This window comes from Sporothrix brasiliensis (genome assembly GCF_000820605.1).
Source record: "Sporothrix brasiliensis 5110 chromosome Unknown Cont22, whole genome shotgun sequence".
In the NCBI taxonomy this organism is placed as follows: Eukaryota; Fungi; Ascomycota; class Sordariomycetes; order Ophiostomatales; family Ophiostomataceae; genus Sporothrix; species Sporothrix brasiliensis.
The window spans coordinates 517,587-537,619 of NW_024467141.1; the positions used below are offsets into that span (position 1 = coordinate 517,587).

Here is a 20,033-nt window from a genome sequence, read left to right on the forward strand (position 1 = left end):
TGTGCGCCTCCCTGTGCGCCTCCCTGTGCCAGCTGTCAAATATACGTAACAACAGAGCGAGGGCAGCTCAATCGTACCAAACGATCGGGCCCCGCACATCCATTACAACCGCAAAGTCCCCGTTGCGATTTATTCGTGTCCTGGTCATGTCCCCAGCTGGTGTGGTGTGGCAGCCTCGCAGCCAAAGTTGGGACCAACCACCCGCGCCCCAGCTGCACTCCAGAAATTGCAAAGCGGCCAGTTGCCAAGTAGGGTTGCAGTGCAGCTGGGACCGATGTCGATTGCTGCACTTTATGCATGTTTCGTCCTGCTTCAAGGCGATTTTAGGATCTCATCTGGATGGTCAACGCCCGGCGCACCATGCAACCACCATCCAGTATTAAGTATCTTATTACACACCCACGATCCGTACTTTGTACGGAGTACGGCATCTTGAATACTTCCCGAGGGACAATCAAGATGCGGAGGGGAGGGTGGCCTGGCCTATGCACGGGACAGCTGCAATGCAACCCGTTTTGCCAGCGATTCAGCCACCTACGTAACTATTCGTCAAGGTTGGTGCTGTGGTTGCATTTGGCGGTTGGTTTTGCCGACCGTTTTGTCGTCGCGCTGCGCCGCTTCCTTGCTGCCTTTGTCGTGGACCGTGCCGCGACGAGACAACCTTGGAGACTGCAAAGATCAAAAATCAAGGACACAACACAAAGCCCAACAATCAACGTCAAGAGGACCATGATAGGCAACATTAAACCGGGCAAAGATAGTCAAATACGGTGGGAATAAAGGGCGAGAAGGAGTCGCCGGCTGTAACCAAGAACCTGAAAATGAAGAGAGCTATGCAAGAATGAAGAAGGATCCTGAAAGCCAAGACTGGCCCCAGTCAGATAGGTCGTATAAAATACGTCACGAATGCTTCGTTGCCAGTCGCTTGGCCTCCAGGAAGACAATGGTGCACTGCAGAGTGCTTGGAGGCTTCGGGGTCACCGAGCAGTGGGCTGCTTTCTCCTCGCTGCGCATTACCTAATTACTACAGCACTCTCCCAGCCACTGCAAAACCCGCCGTTACGGCAGTGGCCTCATGTGATGGCAAGGTCCGCGGCGAGTTGCTGTGCTGTTCCTTGTCCCATGTTCATCTAATTAGTCTTACCCCGCACGGCCAGCGGGCATCCACCACCAAAGGACAGCACATCAAACTCGCTAAAATCAGACGCCGCAGCGCTGTGGTCAGCGCCACTGCCCGCTCTGCCGCACCGCTAGCCTAACCCGTAGGAGGGATGACTGGCACTTGTTCGGAGCCAGGCCTTCTCTGGCTAGCCATGTCCGGCGCTTCTTAATTACCTTCTGAGCTTCTTAATTACCTTCTGAGCTTCTTTTCCTTCCCTGGCTTCCACCCGGGCTTCCATGCATGTTTTAGCGTGACGCCACAACTGCGAGGAAGAACGCAAAGGAACGGACACAAGGGAAAGGACTGGGCACACAACACAAGAACACAAAAACCACGAAACGACAGAGACGTACAAGTGTAGAAAGAAAGATGGTGGGCAGAGGAGAAGTACGCTAACGCCCAACTGCCATACGGAGTGGATTAATGATGCACTTTCCTGCATCTTGCATCAACTTCTGTTGCAAGGCTCATCCAGCAAAAACGTACCGCCATTGCATCACGGCGACGGATGCGCATCCAAGCACCCGAGCACCCAAGCACCCAGGCTGGCAAAAGAGGCTGTGGAAAGCCCTCCCTGCCTCGGTGACTGTGTAATTTTTGCTTGTATCAGTTTATTCCCGTCTACTGGGCGTGGTACGCTCGCCCAACGGTTCGCCAGGCTACAATGCTCGCTTGACATGTTCATGTATCTATTTTTCGGTCAAGTTCCCACTCAAACGCCAAAGCAGCTTCTGTCTTGGGCCTAGGCGTATGGGGACGAGTGCGAATCGTGGCGCCGTTGCGGAGCTCGCGGCGCTGTTCCACGGTAAGTCAAGCATCCCCTTTGTCCAGTCCACCTCACACCAGCAATTCTGGTGGCTGCTGACAGGACCCAGAGTTGAGCCCAGGTTTCATTGGGGTGTATGGCGAGGTTGTTTTATGAATTGTGGTGTGCGTTAAGGTTGGAGGGCGCCCTGAAGGTACTCGTGTGTATCCTCGGGGTCGATTTGGGCGACATTGCAAAGGTTCGACATACTCTGGTCCAGTCCTTGGGTTGGTGTGTCTGTGTATCTTACCTCCAAATACGCCTGTACTTTTATTGTCTCGTTGTTATGGCCTTTGGCTGCCGTTCCACCATCTCGTTCCGTTCCCCAGATTGTGGTTGTTTCCATGACAAACTGACAGACTGACCAAACTGCCATCGTGCAACTTCCCCGCGCGCCATCTCAACATCCCGGTTACTGTTGCGTAAAAAGTGAGGGAAAGGGAAGGCGAGCAGTGCCCAGGTGTGCCAGAATTCGCCTCCTGTTCTGACTCCATCTTTGGTCTCCTCGTCTCCTCTTGACGATCCAAAAAGGCATCGTACCTTTGACAATACCCCGACGCCAGCCGGTCGTCTAACGCTCTGCTTCCCCAACATCTCCATTCCGCTCCCGTCTGGGGAAGATTCTTGTATGTAATGGATATCGACGATGGCGTCGATGGCGTCGATGTCGTGAATAATCGTCCCGCCTTTTGCCTTTGCAGGTGGTCAGCGAGGGCTTCTAGAAGGAATCCTCCGGGGCTTCCATTGCATCCAGCCATCTGTATCTTTTTCACGGACACCATTACGTTGTTTGTGGAGGAATAACACACTTTGCAAGATGATGCTGGTGTTATGTCAGGCATGTGGAGATGTGATCTAGATGGTTGGGTGGTATACGGGTTGACTCTTTGTCCATGCACACAAACAATAACTACATCAAAATGTAGAACGCAACATACCTCGCCTAGACACGGATATTTTTATTTGTTTTGATTCACCACAAATCCCTTTAACCGATGGTATCAAGGCCGCCAGCCATAGGTTTTCAATAAAGAACAATCCATGTAGAACAACGATCAAATACCCCCGAGCCCGGAACAAAGGGAGTTTGCTTTCGTATTGACTGTCGATCCAGTTGCCACAGACCTCTCATCTCGTGAGATGGGATGCCTGCATGCATTTTGTGCTCATAAATGCCTCTTGTGGGTCCTTGCTTTGTTCTTCTCGTAGCTGTCGGCCTGTTCCTTGCCTGGTCTCATTGCGACCAGACGGATGCTGCCTGTGAAGCCGGAGATTACACCGCGGAGGAATCTATTTTCGCTGTTGGTGCGCCCACTCCTATCCTCGAACGCGCCGTAAACTTGGCTCGCCAACTGACTTCGCCCGAGCCAAAAGATGAGGCGATAACAAGCACAAAAGGTCATCGTAGACTCGCTCGCCGACGTGAAAGAACGGGCCAAAAGGTCCGCCGTGAGCACTGCGGTTTCGGCTTGTCCGCGTCTCCCGAGGCATCATTCCAGCACTCCTGCGTCCAGTGAACTATTAGACTTTCTGTTTTTTTGCGCTCTCTTAGGTGGAGAAAATGCCCGGCTGGTTCGTTTTACTTTCCTTGCGATAGTTGCCGTTTGCAGTTCCTGTTAGTCAACGTTATTTGTGTACGGACTAACGACGGCGGGGCCGCGTTGAGCAAAGTCCAAGGTGGCAGATACTCGTAAATCGATATGGACGTGGCCCTTCAAAGAGAACTGCCCCGACTTAATAAACAACGCAGTCAGCACGTGCTTTTCGGTGCTGCTTGGCGTTTCGAGGTCAACACTGCCCGAGCAAAGCCTGGCCAAACACCGTCAGGGCAAGGCGCCAGTGCATAATGTGAGTAATAGCAGTCGACCGTGTGCTTGTGCCCTGCCTGTCCAAATTACAGTGTCCAGGTGTATTGGTGTATTCGTGCGGGCATGTCATGGTGAGTCGGGGTTTGGTCGAAATCAGGAAGGTCATTGACATCCCATGGCCTCTTGAATGCTTTGGGATTCCCGGGCAGTCTGGGCAGTCTGGGCAGTCTGGGCATCTCTTGGCATCTTTTTGTTCTGGAGTCGAGGCCGTTGTCGAATGGTCTTGGGGCATCCGACGCTCTATCAAATACACCGTTCTTATCATGAAGGATGCGAACGTAATGCTTTTGTTGTTCTGTCATCATGGCCCAATCACTCGATATCAAGAATGCGGCCTCTTTCCATAACAAACACGTTTGACACGTCGAGCATCGTCGTTGCGATGGAATCCTCCGTGGGTGTCTTCCAAGACCGCATCAACCTGCCAATTGCAGCCTGCGGCTTCCGACACCTCGGGCAAACCTTTGCACGGAACCAAACAACCCCTAGAGGAAAAGGGGTGGTGCGTGCCATCCATCCCAACCACACATTGTAATTACTCCGCAAGTGGCATCTGCCAGCCCGGTCCTCCGCCCCTTGTCATCTCTTTGCGGTATACTGGCAAGCGCCCCTGAGTATCAGTCGCCGAACATACCTCTGTGCGTCGAAGCAGGGTGCAGGGTGGTGGGGGACTAGGAGGGTGTGGCATACGACGTACTTCTGTACTCTGTGGTAAATGCGTCGTACCGACGGCAAGGTCGAAGAAGCTCGGGAGCGTCAGAGAGCTGGACCTGGAGCTCGTAACAGCACGGCTTGGGGAAGTAGCAAAAGTGGCTTGCTCGGCTCGGTTTCTAACCCAGATTACGCAGTATTGCTGGACCTTTATAAACCATAGGGGATTGCAAGCCGACCACCAGCTGTGTTCAAAGACAAGCTATTGGTACGGTTGGCGGGATCTGCGGTAAGAAACAAGGTGTACCCAGCGTGACGAAACGACGAAATATGAAAAACTTCCAATGAGATTCTCACGACAGGGAAAAGCCTACATAGGCAAATAGTCATACTCGATGCGCAGATAAAACCAACAAGACAAAAAGAAGAGAGAACGAAAAACACAAGAACAGAGGTAGCGTGTGTCCACAGTACAAGAAACGTGGACGCAGCATTGCACTTCCTGGATATCCACCAATTTTCTTTCTTTTTTTATTCCCAGCAACGATCCGACCCTTACATAACGAAAAGAAGGTTGACATCTGCGTCGTGTTAGTACCCAGAAGCAAAGACTAGACAATATGGCAATCCTACCACATGTGGTGGGGACGACCACAATCAAGCACGACCAGGAAGGAGAGGGTCGAGAGGGCACGGAGAGGGGGGCTCACCGAGAGGATGGCTGCACGACAGCTGCGGCTTCTGGGTGTACTTGCTCTGCAGCACGTCGCGGATGCTGTTGAGCAGCTGCAGGTAGCTCTGCTGCGGGTTCTGGGTGATGGCCGTGATAAAGGCCCACGACATGGCGCCGGTCGCCTGCGACGCAATGGTGGCGTCGGCGCTCGTCTGGTCGTCCTTGCTGCCGGACCACATGACCACGTCGGCCGGGCTCGTCTTGGTCTGGACCGTCTTCTTGTACGCGCCGTCGCCCTTGACGGCCGTCCGCGCAAAGTCAAAAATGCTCGTGGCCACGCCCGCGAGGTTGCCCTGGGCGTAGGCCATGACGGCGCCCAGCAGGCCCTTGCCGGCCTCCTCGGCCAGATTGGGCTCCTTTAGGACGCCCTTGGTGGAATAAATGTACGGTAGGTCCATGGCGGACCCGGAGTGGCACGAGTCGAAAATGGCCGTCAGGCGCACGCCGGGCTGCAGCGGCTTGACGACAATGTTGTGGATCTCGTCGTCGACAATCATGCCGGCCTGCTTGAAATCGACAGGGTAGATGGTCTCGTCGTAGCCGTCGTCCTCGTCGCCGTCGAGGTCCTCGGTCTGGCCGCCGTGGCCCGAATAGTGGAGGAACAGCGCGTCGTTGGGCTGCGCGCCCTGCACGAGCCACGCCATGGCCCGCAGGATGTTGGCGCGCGTCGGCCGCAGCACGGGGTCCTGCTGGTCGTCGGTCAGGATGACCATGTCCTCGCGCTTGTAGTTTTGGCGCTGCATCAAAAAGTTGGACACGTTGTGCACGTCGTTGATGCAGCCGCGCAGCGCGTTGTCGGTGCCAATGTAGTTGATGCCAATCAGCAGCGCCTTGCGCTTGCCCGTGCAGTTGGAGTACTGGAACGTGTAGTCGGACGGCGCCCCGTGGCCAAACGACTGCGCCTGCTGCGGCGGCGGCGCCGCGCCACGGTTGTCGTAGCCGCCCTGCTGGTAGCCACCCTGCTGGTAGCCACCCTGCTGGTATTGCTGAGGTGGCGGCTGCTGGTATCCCTGCGGCGGGTACTGCTGCTGAGGGTAGCCGTACTGGTCGTAGCCCTGCGGCGGCGGGCCTGGCGGGGGGCCGTATCCGCCGTAGCCGCCCTGTGGAGGACCGTAGCCGCCCTGGGGAGGGCCGTAGCCACCGCCGTGGTGGCCGGGGCCGTAATTCTGGCCGGGGAATCCGCCGTTCCACGACATGTCGAGAGAAGAGCCGGTGGTTGTGTTGAGGGGCGATGTGGGCGACGTGCGGGGGGACGCTTGCTTCAGAGAGCACTCGTAGTTGTCTTTGTCGGCGTCGTCGTCGGCGTCGGCGTCGGCGTCGTCGTCAATGAGAGTGGTGATGTTCGTAACAAGATGAGCCGAAGAGAAGAGAGAGATTGCGAATCAGGCCCAGCTGTCTCTGCTCGCCGGATTTGGGCGGGTTCGCATGGCGTATGCTCCCTCGCTCCTTCTTGCCTGGGCCCTTGGATGGCGGCCCTGAGACTAGCTGCTCTTGCCAACTTTTGGTGCGTATGGCTGCTCTGCTTTAGTGTTGTTAGTGGCGAAAGGCCACTGTTCGTCGCTGTTTAGGGGCGGGGTAGGCGACGCCATCTCTTCAGCTCGGCGAATCGAAGCCCCTCATTTTGGACGCAGCTGGACTGGCTCCTGGGAAGGAAGTGGACGAGCACCGCCAGCCACCTTCCCTACGCCGCGACTGGCAAAACGGCAATCACCATGGGAAAGAGCCGTGCACGTGGTCCAAGCCAAATTTCCCTCTTAATCGCTCTTTCCGAGGAGGCGAAGGCGTAAAGCGACATCGATTTTTGGTGTCGTTTCCCGGTGTCGTTTCTCAGCGTCTGTGGCAGTACGACACCAATTTGGTTGTGTCTCGCCGCCCTTCAGGACAGCACTCTAGGGATGAATGCGGGCTTAGCCGGCGCTGGTAGCCAGTGGCATGTCTTGGCGGGCATTTGGTCCTCTCCTCGCCACCAGTCAGGCACTGGCACTATAGACACTGTCACAGCAGAGGCAAGAGGGCCACGTGACCGCCACAGGGCTACCATACTGCGAGAACGTACGTCGTTTATTGTGCGTCCTGTCATCGCTTTTGCAGTGTGAACACGAGCCTGTAGCTCCAAGTAAAATATGCCATTCAAGACCATTGTAAGACAGACTGTCACTGGTCAGCTGTGGCTAGGTGTAGAGACACACGGCCCGCGTGCAGATTTCCAGCGGCATGACCGACATCAGCTGCATGCCCCCTGGGCTCTTTCCCACAATAATGACACATGAAGGAAGCCGGCACTGCCACTGCACGTTACTTTGATTGGCTCCTGCCCGACAACAAGCCACGAAATGCGACCCAGAAACGTCGTAGAAGGAAGGAAGGGCCTGGGCCAGTCCCGCCCAGCAAGGCAGCCGGAAGCGAACTATGTACGACATAGCCTTGTTTGCCTTGCGTTGAATGGATGTACATGTTTTCTTACTTTATTTTTCCGACTGGCAATTATTTGCATCCTACTTTCGTCTTGTTTTCTTCACTTCTGTGCGAGCGAGACACTTTTGCGACAGCCACGGAGCGCAAAACGTCTAGTTTACACATTTCGCCATGGCACGTCGCCTTGGTCCAAGTACGTCTCACGGCCAAGCCGCCCCCTCTCTGCCCTATGTCCCCTATGACGTCTTTCTTCTGCCAGCACTAATCACTAACGTCCCGTCCCCTAGCGACCACTCGCTACTACCACCACAGCGGGCCACAGCGCGACGACGACGAAACGGACGACGGCGCCTTTGACTATGAATATTACGAGACCTACGACGATTACTCCAGAAGTCGTGCCGCGCGCGAGCCGCGCAGTCGCGCTGGCCCAGGCGACCGAGGCATACGCGATGGTCACAGTCCACTGCACCATTCGGCCAACGACGAGGACCACGACGACAACGCTGACGCCGACCGGGACCATGCACGCCGGCAACGACGGCGACGCAGTGGCGGCGGCCTCGACGACCCGCGCGCGACGCGCAGCCGCGACATCCACCTGCACTCGCCACGGCTGGCCGCCGCTGCGGCGGGGAGCTACTTTAGCGCGCGAAACGGCCGAGGCCGGCAGGACCAACAAGGACGGGACGACGGGGCCTCGTCTCGGAAGCCTCGGTCAATACCGGGCGGCGACGTAGACGTGTCCAAGGCGGGCCCGACGTACGAAACGCCACGGGGACGGCCGCCGCTGCCGCCCGGTTGGCTGCCTCTGTTCAGCACCACGCACGGTTGCTGGTACTATGTCAACAAGGACTCGGGCAAGCCGCAGTGGGAAGCGCCGGGCTTTGAGGTGAAAACGCTGCAAAAGGAGCAGCGCGAGCGGGAACGGGAACGGGGACGGGACAAGCCAACGCAACGGGGCCGAGACGCGGGCCAGCGCGGCCTGGCACCACGGGACGTCTCGCCGAGCGACCGCAGCGGCCGCAGCCACTCGGGACACAGTCGGCGGAGCAGCAACCTCAGCATCACGGGCATGCTGCTGGGTGCGGCGGGCGGCATTGCCGCCGGCGCGCTCGTGGCCAAGGCTCTCAAGAAAGATGGCTCCGAGCGGAGCATCAAGCGGCACGGCGGCCATTCCGATACGTTGGCCACTGCTGACCGTCGACGCGACCGGGACCGGGACGGCCGACGAAACGACAAGGACGATTTTGAGGAGGACAACGTGCCGAGCTACCACCATAGCCATGGGGGCTCCCACAACCACAGCCACGGCGACGATCACGGCCATGGGGGTGGACACGGCCATGATCATGGTGACGACGACGACGACGACGACTAAGAGTATGTATCCGCCAAGTATCAGGGCAGGCGATACAGTGCCGGTCCAAATTTCGGTTCGTTATTATGGGAGGCTTTTTGGTCAATTGTTATTTATGTGTCACGTTTTTGTCATGTTTATACTATGTTATGAGGTTGATAATGACTGCTTAATGATGACGAATGGTTTGCTTTTTGCTGAAATATATTAATTTTCATTTTGGAATTTATGTTGCCGTATTTACTTTTATACTAAATTTTACTTTCCGCGCATATTTCAGGTGTTATTCTTGGTCATTTATTTTCATTGATTTTAAGCTCAAGTAATCTTTTACAAATTATTTTTAAAATGCACACTTTCAATTTCCATACATTTTAAACAGCCAACTCAAGAAGTTCACGTCTTCTCAAACAACAATCAAACTCACAACCTTTTGTGACATCCTCTCCCGAGGCATTTGGTGATTATTAAACAGCAACAACAACAACAACACATTACCGCTGAACACCGACTTTTGTATACGACACCTATTGTCTCGTACAAATAATTTAAAAGCATATAGAAACAAGGATATTACCACACTAAAAGTAACATGGTAGGCACTCGGCCATTTCTCCGACGAATTATTATGTTGACTTATTGGCCGCGAGAGGCCACAACATCGCTTGCAATATCGGTACAAACTATGTCCAACAATGCCGTCAGTATCATAACCTGGAGGCCATGGAAAGGGAGATCGTATACTTACGTCTGTTGATGCTTGCCGCACCCAAAATCTTCATCACCGGCACGTCGCGGCCGCTCATGCGCCAGAGCCATGTGCGCATCTCCACCGCCACCAGGGAGTCGACACCCAGTTCCATTAAACTACTGTCGCTGCGAATGCGGCCGGCACCGTCGCTGCTGCCATAGGCACTGGTTGACGGGCCAACGTGCAACAGCGTCGCCAGGCGTTCGCTGAAGGCAATCGCGAGATGCTGACCGATGACCTCGGCCGTCGCAGCCTCGTCACCAATGAGATCAGCCAGTTGCTTCGCGCTGCTGTTCTCGGTGCTACCGGCCTGCTTCTTGTTGGATCCGTATTCGTTGTTGTCGTCGACGGTAAAGTGCGAGAAACGGGGGTCTCGGTGCCAGTGTACCTCGTTGTCGGCGGTTTGGTGTGGGTTGAAGCGGCTCAGACCGGTCGTGAGGTCGATAAAGTCCTCTGGCCGGGCAGCACGGCCCGGTTTTGGCCGTCCCAAAGCAATGGCCTCGAGGAACATGTGGTGCAGATCGCGCTCGGAGATGGGCGGATACCTCTCGCGCTCGAGCCCTGCATAGAGCTCCTCTTTCTCACGGTGCAGGAAGCCCAGGCCGTAGATGACGCCAATGTTCAGGACGGAGCCGGCAACACCCCGACGCTGCCGGTTCGCAGCCAAACCATTCATGTACTGTGTTGGTTAGTAAAGGTTATTTTTGAGTAAAGCAGCGTAAAACAGCTTGGGGAAGGGGCACACGCACCATGTTCGCTGCGGCGTAATTGGATTGCCCGGCATGACCTGCTACAGCAGTACAGGACGATGTCATGATGAAGAAGTCGAGCTTGTTGCCATCTTCCTCGTCGTCATCACGGAACACTGTGTCAAGGTTGCGGGAGCCAACCGTCTTGGGCCGCATCGCCCGCGAAAATGCGTCAGCTGTCATTTGCGCAAAAACGCGGTCGTCCAGGACCATGGCCCCGTTGACGATACCGCCAATACGTGGCATCGATTGCTCGACGCGGATGCGGAATTGTTGAACTGCGGCTAAGTCGGTTACGTCTAGAGATTCAAAGCGGATATCGACTCCGGCGACCCGTTTTGCATGCTTGGCCCACTGAGGCGTAGATGTTGGGATGTTCCGGCTTGCGAGGACAATGTGTCGTGCACCCTGCTTGGACAAAAGCGTTGACAGGCTTTGGCCCATGTCGCGTGTGATTCCAACGAGGACATATGTTCTGTCACCGCGGAGCCTAGCTCCTGGTGGTCCTTGTGGCATATACTTGCTCGCCAAGTTTTCATGAGGGACAACAACTTTTTCTACCGCTCGTTCTGCTCGCCAATCCACAATCTGAACTGTACTTGCGTTGCGGATGTGTGACTTGAGCAGATCTGGAACGGAGACAAAGTCAGCAGAAGTTACATTGCCCGAATTAACCATGGAGATGGCCTGCTGTAAAAGATTCATTGCAATGTGGGCGTCTTCCTGGGGAGCATCGTCCTGTGTTTGGCTAGACAAGCTTGCCCAAGAATAAGAAGAGCAACTGGTAGGAACGGTGCGGGAGAGGAAACGAGACACGGGGTGATTCTCAGGTAGGAAGTTGACAATGGTTGCGCCGTCTTTAAACCGATACAGCGTGGAAGCCATCCGGGCGTCGGTCGCATGGGGATGAAGGAATAACCCGTCATCTAGTATTTGAGCGCTGTGGTCACCGCCGGCGACCTGAATGGCTACGATGTCGCGACCTTGATAGGCGGAGACATGCTGAGCGCATTCGAGTAGAATATTTTCGGGAGCGACCAGAGCAAGCGGCTTATCAGCTGAAACAGACAACAGCTGTAGGCAAACAAGAGTTCCAACAAGTGCACCTGCATATGGCCGGGTTGTCCCATTGTTACCCCTGTCAGGAATTGGGAACAGTTGGTTGCGCGGAACAGAGACAAACGACGCGTTGGACTTCGATATGGCTGCGACGATATCGCCAGTGTCACTGCTGAGCCCAATGCAGACATAGTGGCCTTTGAAGAGAGGCTGTGCGCTGCTGTAGTGTACCTGGATTCTCGAGAACTCACAGTCTTTGATTTGGAAAGGCGATGACGGCACAGGTGCTGGAACAACGTTTATGCTGTACTCGCCAGTCGTTGCATGACGAGCAAGCTCAACACAATTTAAAAGGGTGTTGACTTTCTCAGTCACCGGTCGGCGCGAGGCATTGAATGTGTCATTGCTGGGCTTGAGAGGCAGCATTCGTGGGACCAGTCGTTGACCCATGCTGTCAATGAATACCTCGGTCTCCAAATGCCAAAGGTCGTTGTTTCGGCCTTCGTCGGCAGCGACATTGGCCGACGCGAAGGAGTTTTGGTTGCGCTTTGCCACAACTCCAAGCATGAGTTGGAGGAACACGTCTGTCACCATAGACGCAGCAGATGGAGAGACTGTGTTAGGTGGACTGGGAACAAGTAGCTTGCCACCGTCGGACTCGAGATGGTCGAAGTCGAGCATCTGAATGACGAGGTTTGGCATCTCGCCGCGTATGCTGCGAATAAAGCCGTACGAAGAAGCGCTCTCGCAATTTCCCACTCGCGCCCCCTTTGTCACCCAAAGTATGACCATTTCAGGCCGAAAGAGAACCTTTCGCAAAGTATCGAGTCGACTCTCGTTGAGGGAGGAGAGGACGGACATTGTATCATCGACGTCGGCCAGGACAATCGCGCAGGTAAAGGCGTGCGAAGAAGCCGGATCGGCATTGGTGAGCGCACCGAGCTCATCTAGGCCTGTGACGGTTGTGACGGGATTGTGCATGTGGCTAGAGAGCAGCCGACCGACATTGGATGCGAGCAACGAAATGTCTGTAGCCTGGCCACCGACGACAAGAAGCCGTTCGCTTGGCTTGATTGGTCTCGACACCGCAGAAGAGAGTGCACTGGGATCCGGCACCCAATGTCTCTGCGGCAGTTGCTTGCTTTGTCGTACAGCGATGGAGAAACCGCCGGCGAAGTGCTGATCGGTGTTTTTGATCGCCGGGGTCATGAAGCCGCTCCGGTCGAGAATATCGGGCCAGTCTGGCGGAGTGATGAAAGTGTCTGTGATGTCGGTTGATTGCTGACCGCGAGACATTTGAATAGGCATGTGGACGAGCATAAGGAAGCCACCTGGTCGCATCAACGACTTGACATGATCAAGGACGACCTCACTAGATGTCGCCTGCTTGAAGATGGAAGTGGACAGAATTGCCAGATCAAAGGAATGGATGGAAGCCGCGGTGATGAGGCCATTCAGCTGGGGCTTGATGCCGTCGATTTGGACAAGGGACGAGGACTGGACCTTTTTCTTGACGGATATCGGAAATTGATCAAGATACAAGTTGAAGCTCTGGTCAGTGTTGCCGAGGACCATAGAAATGTAGTTGATGAAGGAAGATGATAGACCATCGAGAATGGGCATTGACATGTGCATTTCCGAGTCGGTCAAGCTGACAACGGATATGCGAGGGTATTTATGGGCAATCTGCTTAACGATGCTAGAGACCCGTCGTTGGAAGTGATAGACATGCCGTCCTTCTTCTAACAAGGACTGAAGAGTGCGCTCAGCGCTGACTGCCGAAGTCATTTGGGCATTATCTTTCACTAGAGCCTTAACCTTGCCCAGCGTAAGCGAGTATGGCGAAGAGAGGATGTGCTGGTTTAGTACCTCGTCCGTGTCGGCTGGCCATATCCTTGATGATTTTGGAGAAGGTTCGTAAAACGATTGGATGCGAAGGATTGATTCTTCCAACACCCTGTCCAAAGCTTCATTTGTGGCACTGGTGTCACCGAGAATGGCACAGTCGTTGACAAGAGAGTCGTCTGGGTCGGGAGCGTAAACCGTGTGCAGATACAGGTCACGATCCGCACTGGGATGGGCCGATGCCAGTGAGCCAACTGTCAGTCCTTCTATACAGACCTCCATGTTTCCATCTTCATTGAAAATGCAAATATCTCCAGTGATGCGTGCCGGAGATTCAGATGTTGCCTCTTGGATGTTCGTGAGCTGTGCGTCCACTGACAAATGCGTGCTGCCGACTCCGCTATGATCCATACTAAAGCTTATTTTCTTTATACGAATAGGCAGGAAGACGGTCCAAAGTGTTCTATTTGCGTGAGTGACTTGCTTAATGATTAAGACAGAGGAAGAGAAAATAGTACATACCTATCACCTGGCGATGAGTAGGACACGAAGCACGTCTGTAAACAGGAGTCAAGGGTTGCCGGGGAGAGCGGTAGGCTGGTGGTATCCTTTTCATGGATGCGCTTGAGTGTAGCGGACGCAAAATTATGGCGGCGACGCATAGATTCGATCGCCTCGAATGGTCCCGAGTATTGCAAACCCACGTCGGCCATCATCTTGTAGAATGCCTCGGTGCTGACGTCGAACGTTTCTGGCAGCTTAGCAGGGTCTTCACGGTGAGGCAGGGCATCCGCACTGGGGGAGCCTAGGACAACGCGGAGGTTACCACTGCATCGCTTCCCGAGAGGCATGCGTGATGATTCTGAGCCAGAGAAAATGGAGAATGATGCGAGTATAATGTTGTCATTCTGATCAGTGTATGTACTCGTAGCATTGGAAGTCTTTCCCGGTTGGTGGTGCACGTTGAGTGAGAACATGATCTCCGTTGCGGGGCCGTCGACTTCCAGTGGAATGCCACTGATGAATTCGATGTCTTCAACCTCGACCACTGTAGCCTCTCGGCCCGACAGGAGGGTCTTTGCTGCCTCACAAGCCATGATGCAATATGCCGCGGCAGGCAGTAGTGGCTGACCTTGGAAAGCATGATGTGCTAACCAGGGCAGCTTGTCCACACGTAACAAGTTGCGCCAGCGTAGTTCGTGACCGTCAATGTCATCACGCGTACGGCTGCCAAGAAGTTCGTGTGGAGGGTCGGATTTGTGGTGGAACTGACGTGCAATGCGCGACTCGCGGTAGTACTTCTGTGAGTGGTCCCAAGGGTATGCAGGAAGCTTATTGACAACATCGCCATGCTGGCGGGAGAGCGCGTCAGAGAGTACCTCTCTCTCTTGGTCGTCTAGCAGACCATGAAGGTCGATGAGCGGTGGATCATAGTGCGTCCAGACGAAGCCCAAAAACTCGAGGAATGACGTTGCATCACTCTTGCCTCTCTGGAGTAGACTAGTGTAGGGAAGGCCCCTGGAGCTAGCGGTTCCTTGCGGCCGCAACTGGGCGAGCGTGTCGGAAAAGGGCCCTTTCAAAGTAGAGTGCGGGCCAATTTCAATAGCGCAGTCGAACTCGCCTTGGACAGTTGACAGGACCTTCTCAGCAGCTTCCCGGAACAGAACAGGCTTGACCATGTTGTCCACCCAGTAGGAACCTCTCAGTTGTTGTTCTGTTGGTACACTATCGCCAGGGAAGACGCTGGAAATCCAGGTCGCTCTGCGGTCTGGATCAGACGCGGCGGCCAAGGGTGAGATTTGACAAACGTCTAGAGCCTTGGTGTAAGAATCCGAAAGCCTGGCCATGTGGTGAGAGTGGTATGCTTTGTCGACAAGAAGGCGGCGGACAAAGATACTTCTCGACCTGAGCTGCTGCTCAGCTTCCAAAACGGCGTCCATGTCACCAGATAACGTAGAGCTGCTCGGCGAGTTGCTGGCAGCCACACACAACCGGCCATCAAATGCTTCACAGAAGGCATCGGCGTCCTCACGGGACAAGCCAACCGCAAGCATGCCTCCCTGTGGCTGTTGTGGCCCAACTTGTGGGAGCATTGGAGTTGACACACTCTTGCCTCGGTAGTATGCGATCAAAATCGCGTCTCGTCTTGAAATGTACTTGGCAGCATATGCGGCTCCAATCTCACCGGACGAGTGGCCAATGACAGACGTAAAGTGTAGTCCAAGTCGGTCTAAAACATCGACGAGGCCAATCTGCAGTGCCGTGCAGAGAGGTTGTGCAACAGCTGCTTCGCGGACTCGAGAACCATCTGCATCCAGTTTTTGAAGCTCCTCTTCTAGAGTCCAGCTAGGCGGGTCAGGGCACGCCCTGAGAACAGAGTCCAGATTGCGAATGGACTCTCGGTACACACGGTTCGTCGAAAACAAATCTTTTGACATGCCAGGCCATTGCGCGCCCTGGCCAGTGAAGACTCCGAGAATCTGCGGTGCGTCTCCATTGGCATTGTTCTCGATGCGCCGTGCTCTGAAGCCGAGGTCGTTAGTTTGGCCATTGCTAGCATCTGACAACTGCTCCGAGAGGATGTTGATAGCATCTGTCAGGGAATTGCCACAGATAGCAAGACGGTAGAGAAAGTGTGTCCGGGATGTGTATGCACGCCATGCTAGCTCTTCAAAAGGCAATACCGAATTTCCATGCAGTTGGTTTTGGAGGAAATCAAGATAGTTCTTGGCCAATGAGCGGAGGGTGCTCGCAGAGCTCGCAGACAGAACGAGGGGTATTTGGGGTAGGCTTGACGTTCCTTGTAAGGCTGATGGACGAACATTCATAATGCTGAGATGCGGGCTGTGGATGCTGGGATCGTATTTTTCAACAATGGCATGTGCATTGGTCCCACCAAATCCGAACGAGTTCACACTGGCCCGGAGAGGATGCCCAGGTTTCGCCGCAGGCCATTTCATGAGCTCTGTAGGGATCTGTAGAAAACCTTGTGGTGCTGGGGTGCAGAAAGGAGCCACGGTCGAGGCTAGCCTTTCCATGTGTAGATTTGGAGGTACCTGGCCATTTTTCATAGCCAGCATGACCTTCAAGATGCCAGCAAGGCCGGCAGCACCCTCTGTATGACCGATGACAGTCTTGACTGACCCGACTAGAAGCGGTCGAGGAGACTTTGAGCTTGCACCAGCCATGTTCCCTTTGTCGGAGTGATTGTTGCGCTCCTCGAAAAATGCGGAGTAGATGGCACTTGCTTCTCGGGGGTCGCCGACCGGTGTGCCGGTGCCATGTGCCTCGAAGTACTGGCAGCGATCTGCAGGGTCGGTGATATCAAGTCCCGCACGCTTGTATGTGGCGCGGATGAGAGATGCCTGCGCAGTGGGGCTCGGCATCGTGATGCCAGCGGTGCGGCCATCCGAATCCACCCCCGTCTCGCGGATGAGAGCTTGAATGCGTGGTCCATCACCATCGGCTAGGGCTCGGCGCAACGGCTTCAAGAACAAGACGGCTGCGCCTTCACCACGTGCATAGCCATCGGCTCGCGAATCCCACATATGACAATGTCCGGTGGGACTCAGCATATGCAGACTGGACTCGACGACAAATTGTTCCGGTGTGAGCATCAAATTGACACCGGCCACGCAGGCAGCACTGCAGTCGCCGGCACGTAGTCCGAGAACAGCCTGATGCAAAGCAACAAGACTGGAGGAACATGCCGTGTCAATGGTGACAGAGGGCCCATGAAAGTCGTAAAAGTAGCTGATGCGGTTGGACAAGATGGACCGCGCATTGCCAGTGGCGTAGTACGGAGACGTCGTCAAGTCGTCCTGTTGTGATACGGAATATAAGTCTGCGGTCATGGCACCGACGTAGACGGCAACATCTTTCCCGGCCCATTGTGGAAGCTGATACCCTGCAGACTCGAGAGCCTCGAAGACGGTCTCGAGCAGGAGTCGCTGTTGCGGGTCAACGGCCTCTGCTTCTTTCGGTGCGATGCCAAAGAAACCGGCATCGAACTCGCGAATATCTTGATCATCGTCGAGCCAGTAGGCCCTGGGTGAATCGGTGGTGCCGTGGTAGTCACCATCGGGGTGGAAGAATGCACGTACGTTGAACCGACTGGGGGGCACGTTGCGAGACAAATCTGTCGGCTGTCTCAAAAGGTCCCAAAGTTTGCTTGGAGAAGTGACGCCGCCCGCAAACCTGCAGCTGCTTGCCACGACCGCAATCGGCTCCGAAGGGGGAAGTTTGTAAGGCATTTTTCTTTGTTATGCAAGTAGAGGAAGAGTATGTAGATGGGGAAGTCCCGGAAAAAAAGGAAGACTTTTGAGCAAGCTGTGGAAACAATTAGGGACGAGGACAAGAAGTAAGGAGGAAGAGGTTACGAGTAAAGAGGAAGAGGTGACGAGAGAGAGAGGATCAAGAGATGAGACATAATGGACGGAAAAGGGGCATATATATGTAACTTGGTCAAGTGACATTTTTGGTAACAGCAGATAGTAGAAGTAATAAATGAGGAAGGAACGATCTGCGTAGGTGACAGGAGAGAGACAGGCTTTGCAATATGGTCCATGCCGAATTAGGAAAGAAGGAGGATCTATTTTGTCATCATGGTAGGAAGGCGCGACATAAACTGGGACGTTCCTTCCCTTGCAAAGGCTGCATGGCATTACGGCCACGCGGTTATGGCGCCCGGAAATCGTACGGGAGAGGCGGAAGAAAGAAATAGAGGAAAGAGTAACATTGGCATGGCGTCACCACATTGTGATGTCTCGAGGCGACCACAATGCTTTCGCAGCCACGGCTGTAATCAAATACGAGGGTCGTGTAGGCGAAACAACATGGAGACGAGGGTTAGGACGGTCTGATGGAAGGGTGTGGTGGGCACGCATCCACGAGAACAATATAGAACGAAAGGGATTATGAATCACAGAAATCGAAAGAGACAAGTTGGCGCATGTTGACAACGACGGCGGGTACTAGAGACTACGACATCCCGACGAAGCGGCTCTTAGTTTCTAATCTACACTTCTCCTCTCCATGCAGATCGTGTAACTGTAGATACAAAATTTTCTTTACTTTATAGGAATGCCATGCAGCATCGTTGTTGCTATTGATGGACAGGCATTTGTAAATGTCTTGGAGGTCGGTGCCAAGCGACCCAGAGCGCCGGATACGAAGGGCATTGGACATGTAGGGGGAGTCGGTTGATATTAGATTGCATCGAAAGTGGCAACGTACAGAAAGTAGGGCTGCGAATCACTAGTCTGTCAAGGGGCACCAAGGGCAAGGATTGGAAATATACCCGGTTGCTTGGGCTATCCTAGCAGTCGAAAAGAGGGTTAACCAAAAATCCACTCTGAATAGGGGAGCGACTCTCGTTTCATCAGGCAACTAACATTGAGACTCGCTCAGCCTTCCTTGACAAGTCGTGCATTTTCTGGTGAATGGAGAAAGAATCCATGGCACCTTGGACAAAAGACTCGACGAAGAAGAGACAACGAGCTTTGTTCGTCTGTCCCGTCGACTTGTTGCACAAAATGTGCACGGAATCAAACATGAAGCACATAGTACCGGGAGTACAAAATTTGAAAGAGCATAAGGTTACATGCACAACCCATATTGAAGTGACACTAGAAAACATACTGGGTTGCTGCCCATGCACTTTAGGTTCGGTCGAATACCTAGGCCACAAGAATATGGTCATGCTCAAGACAAGGTTGATTGTATATATTAACCTAGAAGACGAGCCCGTAGCAGTAGTTGGCTCCGGTTAGTGCTCTTTGTGTTCGGAATTCCGTACGTGCATGGCAACAGGGACGCCCAAATCATCTCGGTAGATTTGCAGCACACCCTTGCACGGAGGAGAAAGTGCCGATGAACGAACACTACAAGCCATCGCAGGCGCTCGGTCGCAGGCGCTCGGAATTTTTTTCTTCTATGGACAACGCATTACTAACAGGTATCGTTTTTAATAGTAAAACATAACCGAAATAAAACAATATGCGATCTATATCTTTTTTATACCGTAAACTCGTGATCACCCCGGTGTATTTTTTCCCGGGATAAAATAAGAAACACACTTACATGATCTAGTTAATGTAGACTGCCTTCTGGAACCGGATCGAGAGACTCGCGCCTGCACTATATTAGATCGAGATAGATTGCACATCTCCACATCGTACTATAATACGCCCTTGGCCTTGCCCCTCACCACACAGGGCACGCCCAGGGCACACCGAAAATACGAAGGATACCAAGCCAAGCAGATCCATCCCGGCTCTAGTTCCCGCAAATCCAATTGGGCGGAGCCAAGTGATTGTGAAAGATCTGTATTCTGGCTGCACATACCCGCGTCGGTGAGATGCATAGTATTAATTTCTGAGACCCGGGAAATGGTCAGAATAAGGGGACAACACATGCTACTGGTCGCTGAGTATGGCCTCCAATTCACAGCTTACAAGTCAACCCTAGTTGTCGTAAAGGATACACGACAACACTCATACTCTGGTGCACGGCACTGAAGCCACAGGTTCATAATGAATTTGCAATGCCACGTGGGATAGAAAAGATGGTCGACAGGCTCATTTTCCAAATATTACATTTTGAGCCACAGCAACGACGGAAAAGTATGTATTTTG

At 53.9% G+C, this 20,033-nt stretch overlaps 3 protein-coding genes across 3 annotated transcripts; 1 reads left to right on the forward strand and 2 right to left on the reverse strand.

Annotated features, from left to right (window-relative positions):
• Positions 1-4,370: 4,370 nt before the first annotated feature.
• Positions 4,371-6,415, reverse strand: SPBR_08257 (metacaspase; the record flags this gene model as incomplete). Its single annotated transcript, XM_040766495.1, has 2 exons — positions 4,371-4,432; positions 5,197-6,415. 2 exons carry the CDS (start codon positions 6,413-6,415, stop codon positions 4,371-4,373), a joined length of 1,281 nt encoding a protein of 426 aa, XP_040614422.1.
• A 1,390-nt stretch (positions 6,416-7,805) lies between these two features.
• On the forward strand, positions 7,806-9,015 carry SPBR_08517 (uncharacterized protein; the record flags this gene model as incomplete). Its single annotated transcript, XM_040766755.1, has 2 exons — positions 7,806-7,827; positions 7,922-9,015. 2 exons carry the CDS (start codon positions 7,806-7,808, stop codon positions 9,013-9,015), a joined length of 1,116 nt encoding a protein of 371 aa, XP_040614423.1.
• Positions 9,016-9,630: 615 nt separating this feature from the next.
• Positions 9,631-17,651, reverse strand: SPBR_08056 (polyketide synthase; the record flags this gene model as incomplete). The annotated part of the gene is made up of 4 exons (XM_040766294.1): positions 9,631-9,677; positions 9,743-10,424; positions 10,495-13,861; positions 13,921-17,651. The coding sequence occupies 4 exons, from the start codon at positions 17,649-17,651 to the stop codon at positions 9,631-9,633; spliced, it is 7,827 nt and encodes a 2,608-aa protein (XP_040614424.1).
• Between the last annotated feature and the right edge of the window lie 2,382 nt (positions 17,652-20,033).